Source organism: Paralichthys olivaceus, chromosome 11 (genome assembly GCF_024713975.1).
Source record: "Paralichthys olivaceus isolate ysfri-2021 chromosome 11, ASM2471397v2, whole genome shotgun sequence".
In the NCBI taxonomy this organism is placed as follows: Eukaryota; Metazoa; Chordata; class Actinopteri; order Pleuronectiformes; family Paralichthyidae; genus Paralichthys; species Paralichthys olivaceus.
In genome coordinates, this window is record NC_091103.1 from 18,155,574 (window position 1) to 18,179,497 (window position 23,924).

At 41.0% G+C, this 23,924-nt stretch overlaps 1 protein-coding gene across 5 annotated transcripts in view; it reads right to left on the bottom strand.

The window, feature by feature from the left end:
- Window positions 1–23,924, bottom strand: part of plch1 (phospholipase C, eta 1) — a 59,259-nt gene that overhangs the window by 24,674 nt on the left and 10,661 nt on the right. For 2 of the 5 annotated variants that reach the window (XM_069534427.1, XM_020088541.2), the window contains exons 1-6: window positions 16,387–16,966; window positions 7,503–7,649; window positions 6,486–6,729; window positions 6,206–6,335; window positions 3,242–3,412; window positions 2,247–2,340 (exon numbers count right to left, since the gene is read on the bottom strand). In XM_069534427.1, the coding sequence (XP_069390528.1) occupies window positions 2,247–2,340; window positions 3,242–3,412; window positions 6,206–6,335; window positions 6,486–6,729; window positions 7,503–7,649; window positions 16,387–16,573 (973 nt within the window). In that variant the 5' untranslated portion in view covers window positions 16,574–16,966. Of the gene's footprint in view, window positions 1–2,246; window positions 2,341–3,241; window positions 3,413–6,205; window positions 6,336–6,485; window positions 6,730–7,502; window positions 7,650–16,386; window positions 16,971–22,779; window positions 23,434–23,924 lie in introns of those variants that run through there. The other 3 variants (XM_020088543.2, XM_069534428.1, XM_020088542.2) reach the window with 3 other exon arrangements.

Here is a 23,924-nt window from a genome sequence, read left to right on the forward strand (position 1 = left end):
TATCTCAAGATCTATTTGATATATTGGCACTTACAGCAATCCTCCTCAACTGTAATTTGTGTTATTGGTTAGCAAATACTAGCATGCCAACATGCTCAACTAGCATAGTGATCACACGGGCTGTATATAAAGATGAACAACATGACAGCTTCCAAAAAGTGAAGCCAAACTATCTTGATTGTCCCCATTAAGGTCATTAGCCCGCCTCCTCCATGTTGATGGATGGGACATGGACCAAATTAAGAAGTCAAATTATCTTACAGATACATTTTTGATGGTTTCTGGCATTAATTATGTTTAAGTGTTACATTTTCTGGTAAGTTTGGTAAATAGCCTAGCTATTAGATGCGACAAAAACAAGGTGAAACATCATGATTGGTCAAGAATGTTAGTAGGATGACCATATAGCAGCTCCACTCTATCATCACGACTTTGACTTCAAATGATGTCACCAAGGCAAGATGGCAGCCCCCATTGCTGGGTTATTTTGGGTTAGTTTTTGTAAAATACAGGGGAAAGAGTAGATGTGTCATCTATCCTTATATAGTCTATAATTAAGTCATTGTGAGCACATTTGCATGCTGATGTTAGCATCTGTTCTTTGGTCCCACAGAGCTGTTTATTGTAGAGTCTAATCCTTTTTACTCTAAATTAACGTATACAGATCCTGGTATCCTCAGCAGAGGTGATGATGGAACATAACCAAGTGCTTAAAAATTTTGCTGATCCTGAACTGATCCTGCAACAGATGTAAAGCAACCGATGTTTCCTGTTGTTTAAAAATAAGTGGCACATTTCTTTCTTCTATTTCAAACAACCAGCTACCAGATGTTATCGCGCAACTTCTAACAGTGACACCTACAATATCTCTTCATCAGCAGGTTGAGCTCCAGGAAATAACAGGATCACAGACAAGCGCATTACAAGCACATTTCTGTGCATGAAGAGGAGTGGCAAAGAAGAAGGCATCCTTTCATCCAGGGGGGAGGAATGAGAATGAGACGGGAATACCAAGAGCAGGAGAAATCGGAAATAAGCAAGAAAGCAGATGAGAGGAAAGAGGCAGATGTGGAGAATCTTACTGTGAAGGAGAAATTGATGCAAATATGGGATAAAGTTTGTCATGATGCCATTATGGTAAAATCCAGAATTTAACAATATACTGTGTGACAAGAATATACTTATATGAACTCTACTGAAAACAGGATATACAGTCACACAAACATGAAGAGATCAAAAATTGTATCTCATCAGACTGTGCAACGTTGTGGCAGTATAAATCTGTTTGTACATTTCTGTCACATCCGTGCACATGTTTAAACACATACATTTCAGGCCTGCAGGGAGGCATCAGACATACTGGTGTGATCAGCCAGACACATATGGTGTTAGCCTTCATGCCTCCAACGACAAGATTAGTCGCGCTCCTCCTCCTCCTCCCTCCATCTCCTCTGCCTGTCCTCACTACTCCTCTCATTTTTGTCACACTCTCATTTTCTCTTTTCCTCCGCCCTCATTCTGGCTTCCCAATTTTCTCACTCCAGATACCCTCGTCAATCCTCATGGCCTCCGTCTCCCTGCAGCTCACTCCTCAGTTACATGTGGCATTAATGAAAATGACACTCAGAGATGAACTCTTTCCAGAGACATAATACTACAAAATCAATGTTTATTATTTTACTTTTGAGCCACACATTGTCAGGATTTCAGCTAAATTATAAAAAAACTGGGTTGATAATATTTTCAGTTTAGGTGAAAACAGTTGGTGATGAAATTGGTATTAATCTGGATTTAAATGTAATTTAATTAATGAAAAGATACATGTACTGTTTATTAAAATATAAACCAAGGACATATCTGGATCATTATCAAACATTTGCACCTCACCTTTCTTGAAGCCAAAGATTAGTTTAGTTGCATGGATGTAAATAGATATTTCTTCTTTGGTGTGAAAATCTGATTGTGTAAAATCATATGAATCTGGTAATAGAAACCATTCTGAATTAGTCTTCTATGAATACATGAACGTTGTATTGTCATTCGGGCTGGGAATGGTTCTGAACAATATTAAAAACCTAATTAATTAATGTATTAAAAAACAAGCTTAATTAGCTGTTCATAAGCCACATAATGGTTTCCACTCTGCTCTTATTGGCTGGCACCCAAGGTGAAAAATACACGGGAAAGAATCAGGGGAGTGAAACTAAAGCTGTGAAAAAGAAGATGGTGAAACCAGAGACATTTACCTTCAATCCCCATAACACCTCTTTGTTTATTCTCGTCAGACATCTCAAACTTGTCCACGATTTCAGCAACATACTCTGGAGTCACACTGGCTATCTGCAGAGAAAAACAAGATCAACAGTTTAGTCTGGTGTAGTTTTTTCCATTATCCATCTGTACTGCTTATCGTTTGAGGGGAGCAGGGGGACCCGGGAGCCAATCCCTGCTAACATTGGGTGAGAGGCGTGGTTTACCCTGGACAGGTCGCCAGCGTCAAGTCAAGTCGAGTTAAAGGTTCAGTGTGTAGAATTCAGTGACCTCTAGTGGTGAAGTTGCATTTTGCAGCTGAATACCCCTCACCTCGCCCTCCCTTTCCAAACACGACAGAGAACCTGTGGTAGCCTTCAGCTGTCATAAAAACTCAAAAGGTGTTTTTTTTTTCAAGTTTGGATGAAAACATGGAGGCCTCCATATAGAGATTACCCGCTTCCTGTGTAAATATTGAGTATTTAAATATTAAGGACCCATTCTATGGTACAGAAAACAACAATTTGTATAACTTAAATGAGTGAAAACATCCCTAGGATTATTTCATATTCAATTTAATTTATTGATTTGAGACCATGCGCAAATACATAAGTCTCATACAAATTGAAAAGATGCATGAGCAGCTTTTCAATTATTTGTCCTGTCATTTTGAACACCAGATGAATATGTGAATGCCAGATTAAATTCTCAAACTTCAACATATTGCATTTACTTATAATACTGATGGTAAGGTGGTGAGAAATGCAGAGGGAAAAAAAACTTTTTTAGCAGACTCCTTTGGGCAGACAGCTGAGACAGACAGTCCTGAGTTACATAAAACTAAGGAGGTGGTGAATAGAAATATTTCCTCACTGTGGCTGGATATTAATGGCTGATTCAGGAGAAGGAACTTTGTCATAAATATACGTGTCAGCTTTAACATTTCATCGCCTCTAACACGAGACCATGCGTGACCGGTGTGACCTTTCACCTTCTGCTCGTTGCGCAGGAAGTTTGCCAGCTCCTCCGCTGTCAGGTGGTCCTTCCTGTCGCTGTACGCCATCATCAGCAGGAACAGGTCCCGTCTCAGAGACATCATCTTGTAGAAGACAGAGAACTCCTCGTACGTCAGCGTGCCCTGCTGGTCATCTGTGTCTGCCTCCTGTGAGGGTGAGGAAGTGTTACGTCTTATTAGTCCAAAACTACAAAAACAGACTAGGGGAAATTCAGCAAAACCCATTGCCAGCAGGGTGCTTATTATGTTTTTTTTTTATTCACACAGTCCTCATCTGAATCAACAACCATTGTGTATTATATGTCTCCTTCCTTTTAGAACCAATGACTTAAGATTCATGTCATCCATGTTCCTGACCCAGCAACATTAATGCAAAATAGCTTACAGAAATATAGCAAATGATGATGCACCACCTCTTCCTCCCAAAATGAAACCAAAATATCTCAAATCCAAATGCTGCCATCTTGCACCAATGACGTAATTTGGAGCCAGAGTCTGTTCTGTAGTGATTGTGGGATAAAGTCGCAGCATCAAGGTGCCGCAGATACACATGCTCAAACAATCATGAGGTAGTCAGAAAAGAAGCAGAACATCAGACAAGATAAAAACATCTTAATCATTTGATGTGTACTTTTCACTAACATGGATGAGGCAGGGTTTATGACCAGCCACAAGGGAATTATCGAGACAGTTTGGATTCACCTTTGGGGATCACTCATGTCGTCCATCTTTTCAAACAGTCTATGGGTTCAACACGGCTGAACAAGTAGTTTTAAGTCAACTTACTCAAAAAACAATCCAACAATCAATGTGAAAAAATATTTAGCTAATTGCTTCTTGCAACTACTGCCGGAGCTTTCTTGTCCACAAATGATGTTGGGATGGACACGTCACGTAATGTAAATCATACTGGCTAGGTTAGAAATCTCTCCTTAACAGAAATCAGCTAACATGACTGAAATGAAGCATAATGATAACTCAGTCTGATTATAAGGGTATATCATAAGGTGAAAAATCATTATTTACTATAGCCATGAGCGACTCTATTGATCACTGCACATGGTTTAAAATTAGAAAATATATACTCATGACTTGTCAGGGGAGCTGCTGTTTGCACACGCAGCTGCAAACTCTCTCATCTTTTTCTTTCTCTCTCTATCTCCTTCATGTCATCACACCAGCAAGCATGCATGGCGCTCCAGCTTTTGTGACACAAACACATTACCTCTCCATAACCTATTTTTCCTTTTCCTAACCTTGTGTGTCGCTCCATGTGTCTCACGGCTCGTTCTACCCCAACACTTCACTCTGCCTGCTCGCCGGGATTCAGCCGCTCACATTACCCGTATCTCACAGGGGCCCATTCGACTCCACACCAAATCTAATAATACCAGCTAATGTCTCCATCACACTCACGTAATGAGCTCGCCGTGGGCATTGGGGACTCGATCACAGACAGAATCTACACACAACCAGCTGGATAAATTACTGTGATGGACTACATCAGAAATGCATGGACAGAAAACAAACGAATTCTTGGTGTTTTAAACAATGGCACAAGCGGCTCAGGTGGCATTCGCTGCTCCTTACCAGTGCTTGAATGGAAAGGGATAAATTAATTAAATGTTGCATCTCCTCTTAACTCAGAGGATGAAATGATCCCTGGTTTAAATTGGGAATTGAAAAATGCAACTTCGCATAGTAATCTGAATTTTGGAATATTTGAATCAAAATGTGATGATGTTTGTGTTTTTCTTACGTTGCCAGCTCTGTAGTCCAGGTCTGATGAAGCAGCTGAATATTTAAGTGTTAAATTCTTCATAAATAATAACTAAAGGTGCTTTTGTTTCCAAAATTAACTTTGTTAGATGCTTATTTAGTCAAGCATGTTTAATGTTGGAGAAAAATACTGCACTTTAGATTTAAGAGCTTTAAAGAAATTGATTCACTTTAAGTATGTTCATTATCATTATTCATAATCCTCATTATCATTATATTCTAATGTCATCATAACCCAGTGAACCTGTCAAAGGACAAATATACAGATCATCGCCTATAAAATGTCGTTTATAAAACACCAATAACCTCTCCCGTCATTTCATGCATGCTGTTCCTCACCTGTCCACAAGTTGACCCTACTTCACCCAAACTCATCACCTGCTCGCCATTGCTCATAGTCCCCAGTGTATATACCACACTTTTTAATTGTTTTCTCAGCCATGTTTTTGTTGCCTTAATCTCAATCCCTTTGGTTTTGTCTGTTGCCTGGCTGCTCTAATGGTGCTGATGTGTGTTTTGTCAACTGTTTTTGCCCGAATCTATTCATACCAAGTCTACATTTTTCTGTCAGTTTGTTAAAATCACACACATCTGCTAGTGGACGTTCTCTCAACATCTGCAAACTTGGCCAACTTACCCAAGTCCAATTTAACACATCAATTAAAACAAAAATAAAAAACTATCTCTGTTAGAATAAGTAACCTCCCAAATAAATCAGTTGTTCAAACTCTATAACAATGTGCATTATAAAATATATTTTTGTCCCTGACACTGCACTTCAGTGTCCCTGAACACTATAACTCAATTTAGAAAAGCCAAAGTGTGGTTTTCTGACATTACTCAATGTGACTTCAGTTTTAAAAAATTGAAGCAGCCCTGTCCTTAATCTACTTCATACTTTTCCTCTAAAAGTGTTTCTCTCGCTTCTGAACATATAAAATATTTCTCCCACGTTTATCTGATTACGCAAATGCACATAAAAGTAAAAAATGCAATAGTAATGTGACTTCAAATATTTATACGTGAGGAATTTTCTGTGTTCAAATGGAGGCAAACCCCTTTTTCTATTTAGGTGGTTTGATATTTAAATGTTTCTACCTTCCTGATATTCATGTATTGAGGCCTCCAAAATGAATGTAAAAGCATTTATTTATTTATTACCTGAAACATTTGCTTGACCTTCCTGCGAGGAAGATTGACATTCAGCTTGTGCAGAAGTTGGTAAATCTCCTCGATGTTTAGGAGACCGTCTCCGTTTTTGTCCGCCTCCTCAAATGTCTGCTTCATCCACGTCACAGACTCACACGCTAAGGAAAACTGGGTATGTATCATTAGGATATGTGGTGACTATCAGTTAATCTATGAGCATCTATGAGTAAAAATTACATAAACACAAACTTGTTTTCCTTCCTAGACAACAGTGATGTTGCCAAAAGGATATTGGTTGTGTGTCCGCTGCCGTTTGGCCAGTGAGTCCTCATCACTGATCCCAGCCATCAGGTAGCCGAGGCCCGTTATCCAGGTTCTGGCTTCTTCTGCATTGGACGTCACCAAGTCAAGGGACTCCATGTGGTTGCCATGGTACACTGTGAAGCAGCAGGCTGGGTCAAAGCTGCTGTCCGCATGCCGATGGAAGATGTCTGATTGACCACCCTCTGTCACTTTGTACAGCGAATCAATGGTGACTGATGAAGAGAGGAAGACAGATTGAAAAGAAGAGAACACAGCAGTGAAATGGTTCTTATGGGTAAGAAATCCTATAAAGACATCAATGATACAAACAAGTACAAGTATAGCCTCCACCTCTGTGAGGTAGACCACCATTGTTATTAGCTATCAGTGAGAGGCTGTTGCACTGGGTTACATGTTCCTCAATTACAAAGACACTGTCATTTACTTTGAGTCAGTCCCACATGCATCAATACTTAGTGGAGCCCCAAATGTTTATCAGTCCAGCTGAAAATAGCGGTCGCAGCAACATTGGCCTTTCACCACAAATATCCTATCTGTTCATTTCTGAGTCCAACTTAGCATCTATAACAAGATTTCATGAAAATCCCTGAAGGCGTTCTTTAGACATCATGTTCACAAGAATGGGACAGACAGACAGACAACCTGAAAACATCAGCACAGAGGCATAAAAAAGCAAAATGTTTAAATGTTAATAATCGTGTAGTGTATGTGTTCATGTCCCAGTTTGACTGCAGGTTATAGAGGTCTCGTCATTAATAAATAAATATCAACCACTGCCACAAGTCACATCTTAAAATTTTAAAAATAGAATAAAGTATTGTACTGCACTGTATTTTTGCAGTTATAAGACAAAACCTCAGTTTAAATTGTAAGACAATGAATAAATTGTATTTATATGCTCATCACTAACTAGAAATAGGAGTCACTCTTCTGTTAAGGGGTGTGTGTAGTGTTTGCATGTGTGTGCGTGTGTGAATTTACTCACTCTTGGCCTTCTCACTCTTGCGTGAGGGCTTCCAGCGGATGCAGGACCGATGCTCATCCAGGTAGAAGAGTCTCACCAGCCCTTTCGATCCTGCCTTCAGCTTCACCATCTGTGTCCCGGACTGCATCACACTCATGCATCGCTCCACTGCAGATGAAAACACAAACACTGAGGTCAGAGGAGCACTATATTAAGACACAAAGGAAACAGGTGTCTGACTTTGTCCACTTTCAGGAAGAGGTCCGGCAAAGTGTCACGGAGTCGCACAATTAGCGGAGCAGGCAGCAGCTGATGTGGGTCAGAGTCCAAACTGCAACAGAGACGCCACTGTGTGAACACACAGGGCTGCTTTTCTGTCGTCCACTGACCTGCTCCTGGAAGCAGCTGAGAGAAGGAAGAGAGGGATCTCACAGAGACATAGCTCATGTGTGTCTCTCTGTTCTGAGTTTCACAGGAGGCCTACAGGCCCTGAGGCAAGAAAATGTCTTCATCATGCTGCTGAGGCAGGTGGAAACTCTGCGAGGGCTGCTTCATCAGATCATACAGATTAAGAACTTGCAACAAGGTTCTCCAAAATAACAATAATAGAAAGTATATCAGTTTGTTGTGATATCACTGACTAAAATGTTGGAAAATAACTTTTCATAAATAAAAATAAATTTCAAAAATTCAACGTTTTCTTTAATCCCTCCATCACTGGATTGTCAACCTCATTGTGAACAGCATACATTGGAACTATTTCATCTTTACAGACTAGCTCTACATAGATCTGTGTCCAACTGAGGATCAAGGAACAGTCAGAAAGTTTGGGTGACTTATAAGATTGTTTCTTTCCTGAAGTGTCTCATTTAGTTTTTTGTATATGGAAAAGGTCTGCAAAGTTAAAAAGCTCAAAATCAGAAGGGAGCTCCTCAGTCCGCCAGATACTTCCAAGGAATCATGATGTCATGTGATGTGATGGGCCACATTTGTATAATGTGCGCCTATAGTGGCAAATCTGGCATGCCCCTCAACAAAGCCAGGTTAAGCAATAGCAGAGACCGAAATTTCCTACATGCACTGGAAGCAGTTGACCAATCACAACAGTGTGGGTCAGCTGGCCAATCAGAGGAGACTATGCTTTATCAGGAGGGGGGACTTAAGAGACAGGAGCTAGAACCAAGAGACAACCCAAATTACATTTTTGAAATGATGATATGAGCACATGTCTCTATTTGAACAGGCTGCATTGAACCAAATTTAATGTAGCATGGTGTTGGTACCAGCTCCTATTGCGTTATATTAGTTTTACATAATAATGCAGTCTCCACCACGAGTCACGACACACCCACATGCTGATTGCATGTTCACTGTAACATTCTCACACTGAGCACAAGCTGATGACAGTTCACTGCCTGCATCGCAATACATTGCACCGCAGCATACAATATGTATTTGAATCATATCCTCGGAAGAGAAAACTCCATCTCTGGCAGTCATCTGGAGTTAAAGGTTCAGTTAAAGACACTTGAATTGAGCATTAGAAAGGGTGGAGAGGGATAATAATGGTGGAGTGAAGAGAAGAACAAGGGACTGCGATGATGCTGAGAAGTGACTGTCTGTTTGATTGCTTGGCTGCCTGCTACTGTCCAGCATCAGAACAGCATAAAAGACAAAACTTCAAACTTTTTACTTTTCATGACAGCTGGTGGCAGGAATACAGACAGCGAGATTTCCATCCTCATTAGTGGAGTGTGTGCATGCCTGCCTGAGTGTGTGTGTGTGGCTGAGCATGTGCTTTCATGCAATATGTCTATTTTTATGTCCCAGTATGCACATATAGCCCATAATTTGTCTTAAAAAAACATAACTATGACAATGAAATGGTAATATGTAACTGATAAAATTCCTTCTGTGCAGCATATATGAAGTTATTTTTTTCACGTTCACAAAGAGACGCTCATTCCCCCAGATGTCTTGTTAAGAGAGTGGAGCTTATGTCCCTTTGTAAATATAATGATTGTGAAGTAGAAATAGAGAGTAAAATCCCGTCTGTCTCAAAGACAGAACACTAAAACAAAAGGTTGCATGTAGTAAAATAACAATATGCACATCCGAGGCTAACAAAACCAATTGTTATCAATCATTTAGTCTTTTATAAAATCTTCCCCGGTCATAATGGAGAAGCTGCCACTGCACAAGATTCAATGTACTGAATGTTAATGTGATGTGAAATGCCTCAGTATGGAGCTGTCTGCTTTACTGGAGTTTCTGAGAGGAACATACTTATAAAAGCTTCAGTTGGTCAAATGTTTGTCACCATAAGAGGCTGGAGCTGAGTTTTCAAATGGATCAAATTTCTAAGAGACACGTACACATCCTTAAATTCCTGGGGCTAAAATAATCTGTACTGAAAGTTTGACAGTTAAAAAACAAAAAAATATTCTGTGGTGTCACTCGGCATTGCATAAGTAACCAAAACTCTGTGTCACGGTCATTGTTTTACCCACTAAGTGCAGTTTAAAATAAATGGAGGGGCTCAGGCCCTCAAGAGCTACTCCTCCAAAACACTTAACAGTCAACACTGCACTTCCTGGGAACCTTGAAAATAAATCCACCAAGTCTGTTGTCGATGCTCTGAGCAGTTGTTGAAAAAAAATCGAAGTAAGAAAGAAAGATAGATTTGTAGAGTCTAGACACTACACCCAGATATATTAGCATGTATACAGTCGAAGTTTTAGCAATGGTAAATTGAATTTTAGGAAAAAACAAGCAAACAATAAAATCTAATAAACAGAATCTGAGAAAATCTCTGTAAACTTCAAAATGGCAATGAGGCATCATTCAAGTTAAAGCTATTTAGACATTTCTAAAGCAGAACCTCTGTGTCCTCAATAACTCTGAAACGAAGGTTTCAGACCTCTTAGTAGATTTGGACAAACTGAAGACCCTCTTTAAAAACAAGGATGGACAGATTCAAGGTCTTCAGATTGTAAATCTTCAAACTGTAACCTTGGAAAATGACAAAATACAAAATGTTCTAAAGCTGCGGAACATGTATAATCTTTCTAACCTTTCAAGGATGCAGAGAAGTACGCATAAGAGTCAGGCATTTGCACCCAAAATATAAATATTCCTATTCTGTGATGACATGGTTGATTATCTTCAAAGTCAAATAAAGTCAATCTTTATTGCATTCAAAACCCATGTTTACGTACTTAACAGAACACATGCTGAGTATAGAGCACTTGTTAAAGGGCTCTCTGTCCTGGGGACAAGCTCAGCAATGACACAAATTTCATTCTTGATATTTCTCAATTCGAAGATGCTCACTCCAGGGACTTTATTACACACACACACACACACACACACACACAGACAGGAATGAGCACATGAATCTGAGCCCTGCAGTCTCCCAAGGTGCATGACAAATCATGAAAGCACTAATGGTCCCACAGCCTGCTGTGTTGATAACTCAATGGAGTATGTGGGGAAAGAAACAAGCAGCCAAATAACTAAAGCAGTGCACTTGGGTTCTGATTCCCCTTAACCGACGTCACTGTTGGTTTACCAAGTCAGGGCTTCACCAGAGACACATCTTCTCGTGGTCAACGTAAAAACAAGTCTGTTCATAGGTTGTGCAAATAATTGGCTTTCAGGAAACTGATATTTCTTGCTGTTTCCAGCATGTCTGGGATAGAAGTGACAAATACAGATGGTAAGATTAGACTACTTTAATTTCTAAGTTAGTTTGAGGGTGGCATGATGGTCAGTGGTTGGAACTTTGCCCCACACCAAGAAGGTTCTCATAGGGAGTGTTGTATGTTCTCCATGTGTCTGCATGAGCTTTTCCCTGCTTCCTCCCACAGTCCAAAGACATCTATCCATCCATTATCTATAATGCTTATCCTTTAAGAGTCAATGGGAGGTCCAGCCAACACTGAGCAGGAGGCGGAGGTACACATTAGACAGGCTGCCATGGCGAATAACATGGCCAGCATATAGAGACAAACAACCTATGGTCTCCTAATTTAAACTGGAATTTAGAGGCTCCAGTGAACATATCAAGAGTGCCGGAGCACACGGTTAAAACAATGCCAGCCCAGGGAAAACATGCAATTCCATATAGATAGCCCCAATCCAAACTGGTACTCTAAACCGAGAACCTTTTTGCTGAGAGCTGACAGTGTAACGTCGAGCAGGACATGCAGATTAGGTTTACCAGAGACTCTAAATTGCCCGTAGGTGTGAATGTGAATTGTTGATGGTTATTTGTCGCTTTTAGCCCTGCAACCTGTCCGGGATGTACCCCGCCTCTTACCCGTGACCCTCAAAGATAAGCGCTGTAGATAATGGATGGATGGTTGGTTAGTTTCGTTGTAATGGATTGCAAAGTTCATCTTTTAAAGCATAACAAAGCTTCTATGCTTGAACTTATGTAAAGTGCAAAGGATTACTGGTGTGAGCATCTGACATGATGAGAGGCACAAAGAGCCGTATTCATTTATTTTTTCAAAATCGCCTGGGAGCGACTATTATTGTGTTTCTGTCCATCTGATGCATTAATGTCCAGTGATCACCCTTGTTTAAGGTTCTGTTCCGCCATCATCCTCTGAGGGAAATATCTGGTTCTCTCACTGCTAAATGACCCATGTTCGCCAGTTAGTCACTAACTTTGTCTGTCTTGGTGCTGTAAGTGCACCGGCTGCCAGTAACAGCTGCCTTTTGTGGCTGGACTTTAAGTTAAGTTTAAATAAAATGCTAACAGGACCATGAAACTGGAGATTAGTCATCATTATTTGATCCACAATCAATATGTATTGCTATGACCTGTCACAATAGCGGCAGAAGACGATAAAAATTTGCATTACACTTTGTGTTACTTGAGGAAATCTAGACAAAAGACGAGGGGGTTTTCTCAGGTTCCTCCAGATGAAGATGAATCAAGGAGAAAATTAATAGATTATATATATTGTACACACACATATATATACACACACTTCATTTCCTGTCTGGCACTACGGTTTCCCACCAGTTTATTATCTAATAAAACATAAAACAAAAGATTAGACTCAATTGTTATACCCAATAGGAGAGGATTTACAACACCAATAAATATTACATGCTACATTTATATTCTATATTGAGTTATATGAAGTGTTTTGATCATGAAGCACATTGTAGAGATTTATACAAACTCATATGTGCTCTAATGAATTAGCTGGTACTTTATAGTATATAGAATGTGACACTGAAGACACAGAGAGACTGGGAGAGAAAAATAATTAATCAGAAAGGGGGAAATAGATCGTGTTACATTATTTATCTCACATTGCACTTCTGAAATTTGAAGCTTCATTAAATGGATAATTCACCAAAAAATTAAAATTCAGTCATCATCTACTTACCACTATGCAGATGGAGGGGTGGGGCTTAAAACACAGTGTTGAATTGAATATGAATGTCTGGGCTTGCAGACACTTGGATGACACCACAAGAGCAGAATGGCAGCATTTTATATTTCTTCTGTTGTTCCATTACGTCTGAAGTTTAAGTCGGTGGTTACTTCAATTGTATCGGCTTCGGCTGCAACAAAGTTTACCCCTGAAAGTTTTGTGGACTCAAACACACCATCCATCGACACAGTGGTGACTAGATGGTGAGTGAATTTTCATTTATCTGTGAACTATCCCTTTAACGATTGGATTCAGTGGGGGTAGCTGTAAAATATGGCTTTGCTTTAGTATTGATCACATCCACAGCTTCTGCTCTCTGCTGATCAGGCATGTTCTTCTGGGTCTTCAATCCCTCCCTCCCTGATTTAGGCAAGAAAAACATCTAATGACACTTCTCTAGCACTCTGATATGTCAGATCATAAATCAGGCTCAAAGTGAAAAAAACACTATTTGCCATGCATGCCCATTCTTCATCCCCCTGGAGTGTAAGTATGTAAAAGTATGTTTTTTCAGTCAGTCACATATTTCACAGGAAAAAGATAAAAGGGAATACAGAAGAAGTCTGTCTCTTTTTTTATCCAGAACATCGAACACAAGGCAGCTCTCCTGAAATAGAGAACTGACATCTACAGGTTTCAGTTGGTCTGTTCCTTCATGTCGGAAACTCAATTAAAAATAACCTGCCCATTTCCCTGTCTATTAGGGTTGAGTTCAGTTTATATTTCAATTCAAACCCAGTACCAGTAGCTGGAATACAGCATTGATACCCAATGATAGTTATTTTCTGTCTTTTTCTCTCTCTGTAATACTAGAAAATCAAATTTCACCTTGCACAATAGAATGTGGATTGAAAAGGCAGGTACAGTAGGTGTAAAGTTGTTTGCGATCTGCCAATTGACCAAGGGAAGAAGAAGTTGTAAAATAATTTTGATGCAGCCAATGGCTCCACTCATGTTAGTTAAATGCTAACCAACAGTAAAGCCATAACTTTTCCAACTCGCTAATTAATCCCCTGAAGTCAATGTTGGATAAGCCATTGATCTATCAAGAATGATTGTTTTTTTGACATTTATGATCAATATCTTCCCCCATGCACTGCCACTGGAACGCCCCCTTAAGATGGAATTTCAACTTGGAAAGTCGGAAGAACCCCACAACCCCCAATTTCAACTACAATTGCTATTTATCAACAGCAGTGAAAGCTGTAGTTATCAACTCGGATAACTGGTGTGTAACGTTATTCCAAGTGCCGAGTTCCAAGGTCTAATGGAACGCGGCATTATCATCCTCACTGGAGAAAAATCAATGAGATGTCAATCGTGTGGTTTAAGTCTGGAAAAAAATCCATCAAAGTTGGGAGAGGGAAAAATAACTAAAAGACTAGACACGACCAGTGCCCTGTGATGAAAGGTGTTAGCTGCAGATCTTAGAGGGGACTTACGCTTTCAGACTATTAAATACTGTACACTGTTCACCTTTGAGATGTATTATGTGTTTGACCAGGTGCCTCATCAGGTTAGATTTGTTCGGCCAGCTTTGCATTTCACATGACAAACACTGCAACATTATCTCTGTCATCTTTTGAAAAGTTGGTACCCTTAAAAGAACAGAGTTCAGTACACAACCCTAGTGTCTACCCCTATTATTCCTTGACATATCTGCTGGCGATTTCCAGACGATTTACTCTCCATCAGCCTGATAAGGACCATTAAGAGTCAAACCTCAGTCCTAGTTAAACTGAAGATTACGAAGCAGATGACCCCAAGAGAAGAGGTAGCAGGGTTAATATCTGCCCGCGAGTGTGGCGCTGCCTCGTAATCAAAGATGAAAACTAAGTGTCTCTCAGAGGGCCAGTGATGGTTGAAGCAAATGAAGAGTGCCCTTCACATCTCAGCTCCCGTACCCTGTCCTATTTTCCCACAAGACCACTGCTCAGACCAACTGAGCACAAGAATTAAAATGTGCAGTTTTTTCTTTTCGGTGCTAACCTGACATTTATATGCAAGTTATCCCCAGGTACCAATCTTCGTGCTTTGCTGTCTGTGGCCACGGCACCTGCGCACCTGCCATTTCTTCTTGCAAAGACACCCACAGACGACAGGTCCACCCAAGTGTAATAAGATGTGATTTTCAGCTAGCTACAAGAGTAAAAAAGAAACATGTGAAGCATATTTTTTTGTACATCTGACTGCTTTTTGGCGTCTGTGTGTGCGTTTCCTCAGGTGCATTTGTGCTTGTGTGCATATACAAGTGGCAACAAGTAAAAAATCATCACCTCTGTCGGCCCAGAGCAGAGAGAGCAGATCAAAGCTTTGTCTTGCCACAGCGGCTCTAATTCAAACATATTTTAATGTGGATGGTAATAGAAAAGCCTCTGTGATAACCTGATGAACAAAGCCCGACCTCACTTAGATCCATACTATAAGGGTTAGGCCAGGACTGCAAACACATTACACAAAACACCTGGCATCACATTATCATTATTGACAGTTTTCATTCAACATTTTCAATTTTAACTGACATTTTAAATCTCAATATGACATGAGATTCCCCTTGGCCATCCCTGTTGCCTCTTTTCTATGAGGATTTAATTAGTGAGAGCTGATATTTCAGTTCATGAGTCTCCGCATGAGATCTCTGGTGAGATTCGGTCAGGCGGTGATGACTGGAATAGACCACAGTCCAAAGACTTATCTTAATCTATTCATTGCTACATGAATTTATATTCAACAGCATCTGCCTGATCCTTCATGCACTATTCATGTGACATAAGGCACCAGCGCCATAACTATCCCAGCCAGTTCCACACAACAAGCGCAGGAATCAAACCAAAGTAAAACTGAACGGAGTGGAGGCAACCTCATTTTTCACACAATGCTCTGTTTCTCCTATTTAGCCCTCGTGACCCGCAGGTTTGTTTTTTGTGCAGAAGTTTAATGAAAATGTTATTCGGCTGTGGTTCACTGAGTGTCCACAGGACATAATGAATGACATTTACACATGATTATGGTTATGACAAGTGGAAAGACACACAGAAATCAACAGACAAACAAGACAAATCTTCTCTTGCATGTAATAAGCAACAGCTCATTAAGACAAGCTTTCTGCAGGTTCAAAGTTATGGTCGCAGAAAGTGAGCAATTGGATCAGCCTGGGGATATTCAGATACATAAACATGAGCTTCTGCTCTTTTCCTGTGCTATAAATAGCAGCAGCAGGAGATATGTTCAATATGCAATATGTTTGTCCTCATGCACACATTTGATCAGTGGAAGACAAATTATTAAAAAAAACATATAAGGACAAGAGGTTTTTGCAGAAAACTTTAGCAAAACAGATGTAAAAAAAAAATTATCACTTAAATGTGATAGATGTGATGTATTTCCTTCTGTGAGGCACTTTTAGCTATAGTATCTAGACACACACACACACACAGACACTGACTTACCAACTTGCGTAAGTCTGCATTTTTGTGGCACAGCCACGGTGCCACCAACGTGGAAGACGTTACGCGCCAGCAGAGTCGCTACAGTTAACACGGTGTATTTCTCAGCAGGACCAGGAACAAAGGTGGATCGCACTTTGTGAGCAGATAAAGCACCTGGACCAAAGAGTGAAGAACATATTTCCTCCATTTTCTCCACATAAAATAAGTCCAGCTCAGCTCAGCCCCGGTATGCAGCACATTCAGCTCCACCTGTGGCTCAATAGGCTGACAAAATGCGTTGGGTTTTCCTCAGATCTGACTTGTCGGACACTCTGGATTTGCGTCAGACTGTGAGCTTCCACACTCCAAACAACAAGCGAATCATCCTCTGAGCTGTGCTGCGCTCTGATCTGTGGCAGCTCCTTCATCTGACAGTTTTCTCTCTCTGTGAAATCCCACGTTTCCACCTTTCTCCTGGTCATCGGTTCTGCACCCCCACCTCCTGCTCTTCCCATCCACCTTTCTCTGATGTTTGCAGGTTTCTCAGCTGTGTTTGTCTGTGTGGTCAACATGCTACTCACGGATGTAGATTCAGCATCAAACGGCTATAGCATTGTTTGTGGTGTAGCTTATGGAGTGATTAAGAAGAGCAGGCTAGGAGAGTACAACAGATGTGTGTCTCTGCTGGGGGGTCACAGGGTCAGCCAGTGGGTTGTGGGGATAAGAATGATGACATAACATTCATGATAATGCACTACCAAAAGTAACGTTTAATGGGTTGTCATGTGGAATGAGTGTGTGTGTGTGTGTGTGTGTGTGTGTGTGTGTGTGTGTGTGTGTGTGTGTGTGTGTGTGTGTGTGTGTGTGTGTGTGCTTCAGGAAGAGTCACCAACAGCACATCTGTCCATCTTGTACTAAATGGTTCTATTTCACACTAGGCTTTGCGAGGCAGGGTGAAGCTCTTTCAAATCCTTCCATTCCTGAGCATCTAAGGATCCAATGGGATAATCCTTTCAGGTTAACCTGTCCCAGGATTCATTGCACACCAGAAACAAAGTTAATGAGCTAGCTATGCCGGTGGCTGAGTAGAAGTAAGGGCAGCCACTCAAAATAGCTAACGATGCAATGGTAAGGGCAGGAAAAGATGATGACGCAAATCGTCCAGAGGCCAGACCATCTCACAGTTTCGAGTTGACTCAGTCCAATTGGGACATAGGATTTCACTTTGATGGGAAACCCATAGTGGATGGATGGATGGATTCATGGCATGCAGACGATCCATAGGTTGTGTTCACAAAATCTGTGTCAGCTTAAGAAAATAATTTTCACGAGTCACATTGTCTAAACATCCACTCCAGGAACGATGACACAACAAGCCCTTTTCTACCAGACATAAATTTGTTAACTTTTTCAATCCCTAGCACCTGAACACACCATGAAGGAGAAGTGTAAATTAATGATGGTAGAACACAGTTAACCCTTTGTATCTTCTTCTTAAATATATTCTTGAATTTTGATTTATGTCATTCATTCTCCACACTGTCTGACTGTTCATCTCAGGACACACAACAGCTTATGAAATTAAATTAGTCAGGCGCACAGCTCTGTGACCAGTGATGACTTCTGGATAAATGAGTGGGGAAATCAGGCTGCACCGTGGGGGGACCATTCTCATCAGTCATAATCTTGAGCCTGGACAAAGTCAAAACCCCATCACCTGCTGAACGCTCTGCCGCCGACAAAGTGACGACTGCAATGAACAAATAACAGAAAATTATATTTATATTTATTTTTCACTGAGGCCTGGAGCCATTTCCCAGCATGCATTAGGTGGGCAGCAGGTAAACAGCCTGGATCCTTTGTCAGTCAGGACTAACACAGATAGACAGAAGCTCACACTCATACCTGTGGGACAGCTGCGGTCTCTAATCTACCTGATGTGGGTTATCAGAGAGAAACACAAAGGAAACCTGCATGAGAGCAGAGATAACCTGCAGACTTCACACACAATGGATGGCACCCACAGCCACAGAGCAACAACGCATACATGCAAAATATCTCCTGTCATCATCAAAACCGGTCCGGCTTCAGAGCCACTGGCAGATGGATTTATTACTGTTGCACGGGAAACTGTTTCCCCATATGCTAAGCTAAGCCGAACAGTAGCTTTACATTTACCCAACTGACATAACAGTGGTATTGATCACCTCATTTACTTACTTCTCAAGAAAAGCAAATATGCATATTTCCCCAAACTCTTACACAGTAAATTGATCCTTCGTTTGTATCTTTCTTAAATTTCTATTTCTTGAATATTCATTAAGCACCTGAAAACTAGGCGATAAAACATTATCGATAATTGATATGAGTCAAAAAGTGTTTGTCATTCTCTTCATATAAAGAACAGTTTAAAACCACAAACTTCACTCAGGAGCCAAAAATGAGTCTGCAAACTTCATATTCATGTGATATTTACCGTGACACTGATATGATCATTTTTATCTTGATATCAATTTTATAATATCGCCCAGCCCTATCATGATTGTGTGTCTGTCCACTCTCAGGTCAAGTTACAGGTTTGGTTCTGGAAGTAATGACTACTTCTATGATGATAGAAGTAGGAAAAATCGATTGACCTGCAGAATGACACATATCAATGTTTTCAACAATGGACATCATTATTTATCAGTGTTTAAAATGACTGATTTAAAAAAAGAAATCATGTCTCCTCTGGGATAAAGGTTTAATAAAGGATCATTGTTCATATAAACCAACTTTTAACATTCTCTCGCTCCATGCAAATTGGAGAATTCTTTTTGTGCTACAACCTCACGCCACATCAGTCAACTTCTTTGGACAATAGCCCATATACAGTATGTCACAATAGGAGGCTTGTAAGAAAAATAAGTAATTCTACTGGGGGTGTTTGGTTCATGTAAACATTTTCAAGGTGAACTGATCAGTGGCTTTTAGCAGTGGAGCTTCTCACTGTTAACTGAGAACCATAAATATTAGACTGCTGAGCCATGAACCTGAAGTGCAGAGCTTGTATAGACGTTTGCACTGAACTGAAAGTAGCAGCGCAGATGAGCAATATAGAACTGAACTGAAGACTGGATCTGTATAAATCTATGCTGAATATCACACAGTGTGATCTGTGATATGTTCACTTACAGCAGCATGTACTAAAGTGCCACTGAATGCTGATGCGTTCACTTACAGCGCGGTTATCGCTTAGTTTAGGGGGGAACACTGAACTATAACTAGAAATCCTGAACTAAACCACACAACGTGATTTGGGGTTTCCACCTTTGAAATTTCTGATTTTTTATGGTAGACCCAATTGACCAGTGTTGAGTGATTTAAAAAATAAATTTCAAGGTTTTTTCATTCATATTTTTATTTTCTAAGGTTTTCTGTGTAATGGCAATCATCTGTTATAATGGTCATAACTTGGTGACACTGACATTATCATTGTTGGCGTTTCCTCACAGCTCCAACGCTTCACCGTCTACAGCAGTCTTCACAACTGGCACCAAAGGGGATTGAACTCAAATAGAAACACCTTTTAAAGCAAACTAATTACACAAAAACATGTGGAGGAAGTCCAAAAATATTTCGGTATACCAACTTATTAGCGACATAAAAGATTGGGGAAACACTGGGAAATGATGAGCGAAAAGAGGGAAAAACACACTCTTATCTTCGACTAATTAAGAGCGCTCAAGGCAGCACTCGAGTCACCGGTGCTACAAATGGGTTCACGGGTCCCCCAGGGATGCAGAGTGTGGAGCGGCCCCGGAATAGAAATAAACACACGACAACTACAGCATGATAATTCATATTCAGCGAAGATGCTAAAGGAGGCTCCCCGAGTGTAGGAGTTCAGCTGCAACATCAAAGGGGGGGAACTGTAGAAAGAGTGTGTGTGTGGGCTTATGTGTAAATTTCTGTATTTGTTGATGTTGACTGCTCCTGCAATGTTCAAGCTTCTTCTTTCATCCTCCCATGCCGGATGACTGTGAGTAGATGGAGATACAGTATCTTTGGCAACAGAATCAGACTGCCATGCAAACTGGCTGATCTCAGCTGCTTCAAAGGAAATGTGAGAGGGAAGCCGTAAACTGCGACTGCCAGAGCAACGCTTCATTTCACGACATGGGAGACTTGTAAGTGATAACTATGTCAATAAAGCTAGCTGCATCCCGACATGCACTGAACTCCAGACGTTTTCTTGACATTTTCAAATGTCCAAGTCAGTTGCAACAAATATTTTCCAGAACTTTTCCTGCCTGCCCCCTGGTAAAATATCTGGAAAATATCAGAGGAAACCCATGTGAGAATTCAGTTAGTGGCTTTGTGGATTAAATTTCTAACAAACACAGAAATATAAATATCTTAAAGACGACAAAGGATGGATTTCGACTCAAAAAGACGAGATTTGAGAACATAAACAAGTGATTTCAAAGCCTAATTATACGTCAGGTATGATGTATAAACTAGGGGTGGTGCTGCTTGCAAGTCAGCTCAGTCCACTGTCTAAAGTCCAGTGGATTGAGCTTCTGGGAATACCTTATCACCAGTGGATGGAGAGAAATAAAATAAAAGGCAAGAGTTATGGATAATTTGCATAGGTGCAGGTGAACATTGTGCTAAATAGGCTTGCACATTACCAAGCAGCAGCTTTGTAATAACGGCAGTTTATAAAACCAAAAGGTTTTATAAGCTGATGTTAAAACTCTCATCCTTCATGCTTAACGCAAGAACTAATGTGATGGACTGGTAGCTAAGTCAACATGCAAGCACATACAGTAATTTGTCTTTGGTGAAATTCTATGTAAATGCAAATGTTGGCGTCTCTGGAGCAAGTGGGCAGAATAATAATAGATTAGACAGATTTTTCTTCAGACAGATTTTTTCTTCAAAAAAAATGGGCAAACATTTTGATGTAAATCAGGAACTTTCTGATCAGATATTCAACACCAGCTATTGACACTTGACAGTTTTCAATACTGGGAGCAACAGACACATTTCGGTCACTACAGTTTTGTGGTTTTAAACAAAGCCCTGAGGAGAGGAAATCGAAAATAATAAGAAATGGTGTATAAAAAAACAGCTTAGAGGATAAAAATGTGTTCTCTCATCTGTTGTCTGTTCACTGTTTCTCTGCCCTAGAGCAACAGAAAGGAGACGGCAGAGACGGGGGGGTTATAAGACAGAGGAAGCGTGCTGGGATTCATCATCATCAATACAGGAGAGAGAGACATGTGGAAAAAGGCATTTTACATGGAAAAGCCATTTCCTCCATGTGGAGGAGATTAGCAGCCATGCATACTCCTCCAAACCTTACTCTCTCCAACATTCCCTCTCGCTTTCTCTCTCAGTGAGGGCTCCAGGTGCCATGCAAACCTATCTGAGCACAAGTGTTGACACAATGAATAAAGAGGTAGCCCTGTTGTCCGTTGAGGCTTTCAGGGGCCCTCCTTGCATCCGAACGCTCTCAGAGAATGAAACACACAAACCCAGGCGCTGCAGGGGTGAAGACTGACAGCTTGACACATCCTGCTTTTCAAGTTCCAGGGATGCACCATGTTTTTTGACAGCGTACGGCACAGAGCAAAGGGGCTTGCTCTATTAGCCCAGGGACAGCCAGGGCTTCAATTCTGCCATCAAAGCTAGACCCATAGCTCTGTCACATTGTGTGGTGCTCAACCCCTCCTGCCTGGGATCAAGAATCTCTCATTCCTGCTGATGCCAACAACAATCCAGTTCACCTCTCTTACTGAACTGTGGCATGTGGCATTGCTATTCACTCTGTCAGGCTCTCAGGCATCCTCTCACCAAGCCGCTGCAGTGACAAAACCCATAAACAGCTCAGGGATGGTTAGGTTTCCCAGAACACTGCAGAAGATGCAGGATTTTCCAGGATGTGCCAAATCCACATGTGTTACAAGGACTGAGGTTAAATCAACAAATTAGTAGGCTCCTCTACCCCCTGGTGACCAGTACAAAGGGGCTTTTTCAGCACCAGGTTTCTCGCTGCTCATCATGAAAAACTCTTATAAAAACAGACAAAATATGTCATCCAGATAAAAATCCACATGTATGTTATAATAATCCTGATGTTTTGTGCCCATTTTTTCAATAAACAGTGATTATTGCTGATAGAATTGCTAATGCAATTCGACAACCCTCCATTAAGATTCATTTCTGAAGTGCTTTCAGCAGCGTGGGTGATTCAATTTCTCCACAACAATAAGCGCAAAGGGAAAATTACGCATGAGCTTGAGCCTTGTATGAAAGGCTCGTGTTGGCATCCACAGGAATGTGTGCACCACACAGAATATTCCTCTCCAGACGAGACAAATGAAATGAAATAATGAAAAGAGCAGGAGCTTGAAAACGTTCACTTACCCTTCTCCAAACTGAGATTCCTGCAAACTTCAAGTTCTGCCATTTAAGACCTGAACTGTTGGCCTCACACGATCCATCCATGCGCTTTAGACATCATTTTTTCTGTAGCGGTTCAAATGCCATCAAAACAAGCCCGGATAGTCCATTTCTCCATGATGAGTGGACGTTCAAACGAAGCGCACCATCGTCCTCAAGTGTCACTTTTCTTATGTCCAAAAAAACTAACGCTGAGACAAACTGCTCCTCGACACCTGCCTCCCTGACAGTGCAGTCTGCGGAGTGGATTCAAAAATTCACCAAGACCCCTCACATCCACAGCCTGGACGCGCACAGCCCTCTCACCAGACGCAACACATGTGGGGAAACTATAAGCTGATTTCTCTCACGCTCGGTGGACCGAGGGAGAGTGGTTGTTAATAAGCAAGAGCTTAAGACCGGCGGGGGAAAATGAGCGAGGGTGGATGACAGCGCGCAGAGCGGTGGCTTAGCCCGCAGAGTTGGCCATTTGGATATTTTACCAGCTTTTACCCGACAGTCTGGTGGAGCTGTTTGGATTCGATCTGGCGACGGTCTGGATTCCCCAGCAAACTGAGCATGTGTCACATTTGTATGTGTGTCTGATTTTGGACTGCTGTTCATCTGAGTATATCCTGAGGAAGAGGAAAAGCATCATTGCGCAGGGATGCCTTCTTCTATGACCCACTTTACGCTCTCGGTCTCTCCCTCTCTCCGTGTGTGCATCCCTCGGTATTCATAGCCTCACACATTTTCATAAGAGAAGAAAGTTATATAATACTCTATAGGGTTTTTTTCTTATAAATTATGTTCTGTCCTAATTGAGTCACTCCCTTAATGAAAGTTTGGTTAGGCCGACGCTCGCAGATTACGCATGATCATTGGTCCACATTAAAGTCATTTAATTTGCTGGAGACAATTATGGAGTGGCCAAGCACGCACGTACGCACACATGCACACAAACACAAACACATTAACTCATGCACACGCAGTTGTGTTCAAACACTGGGAGGCAGAGGTTACCAAATCGATTAGTGCTGTCTGGAGAAGCAAAAATACATGTCTGAACACCAGTATGTGTGCGTGTGTGTGTGTGTGTGTGTGTGTGTGTGTGTGTGTGTGTGTGTGTG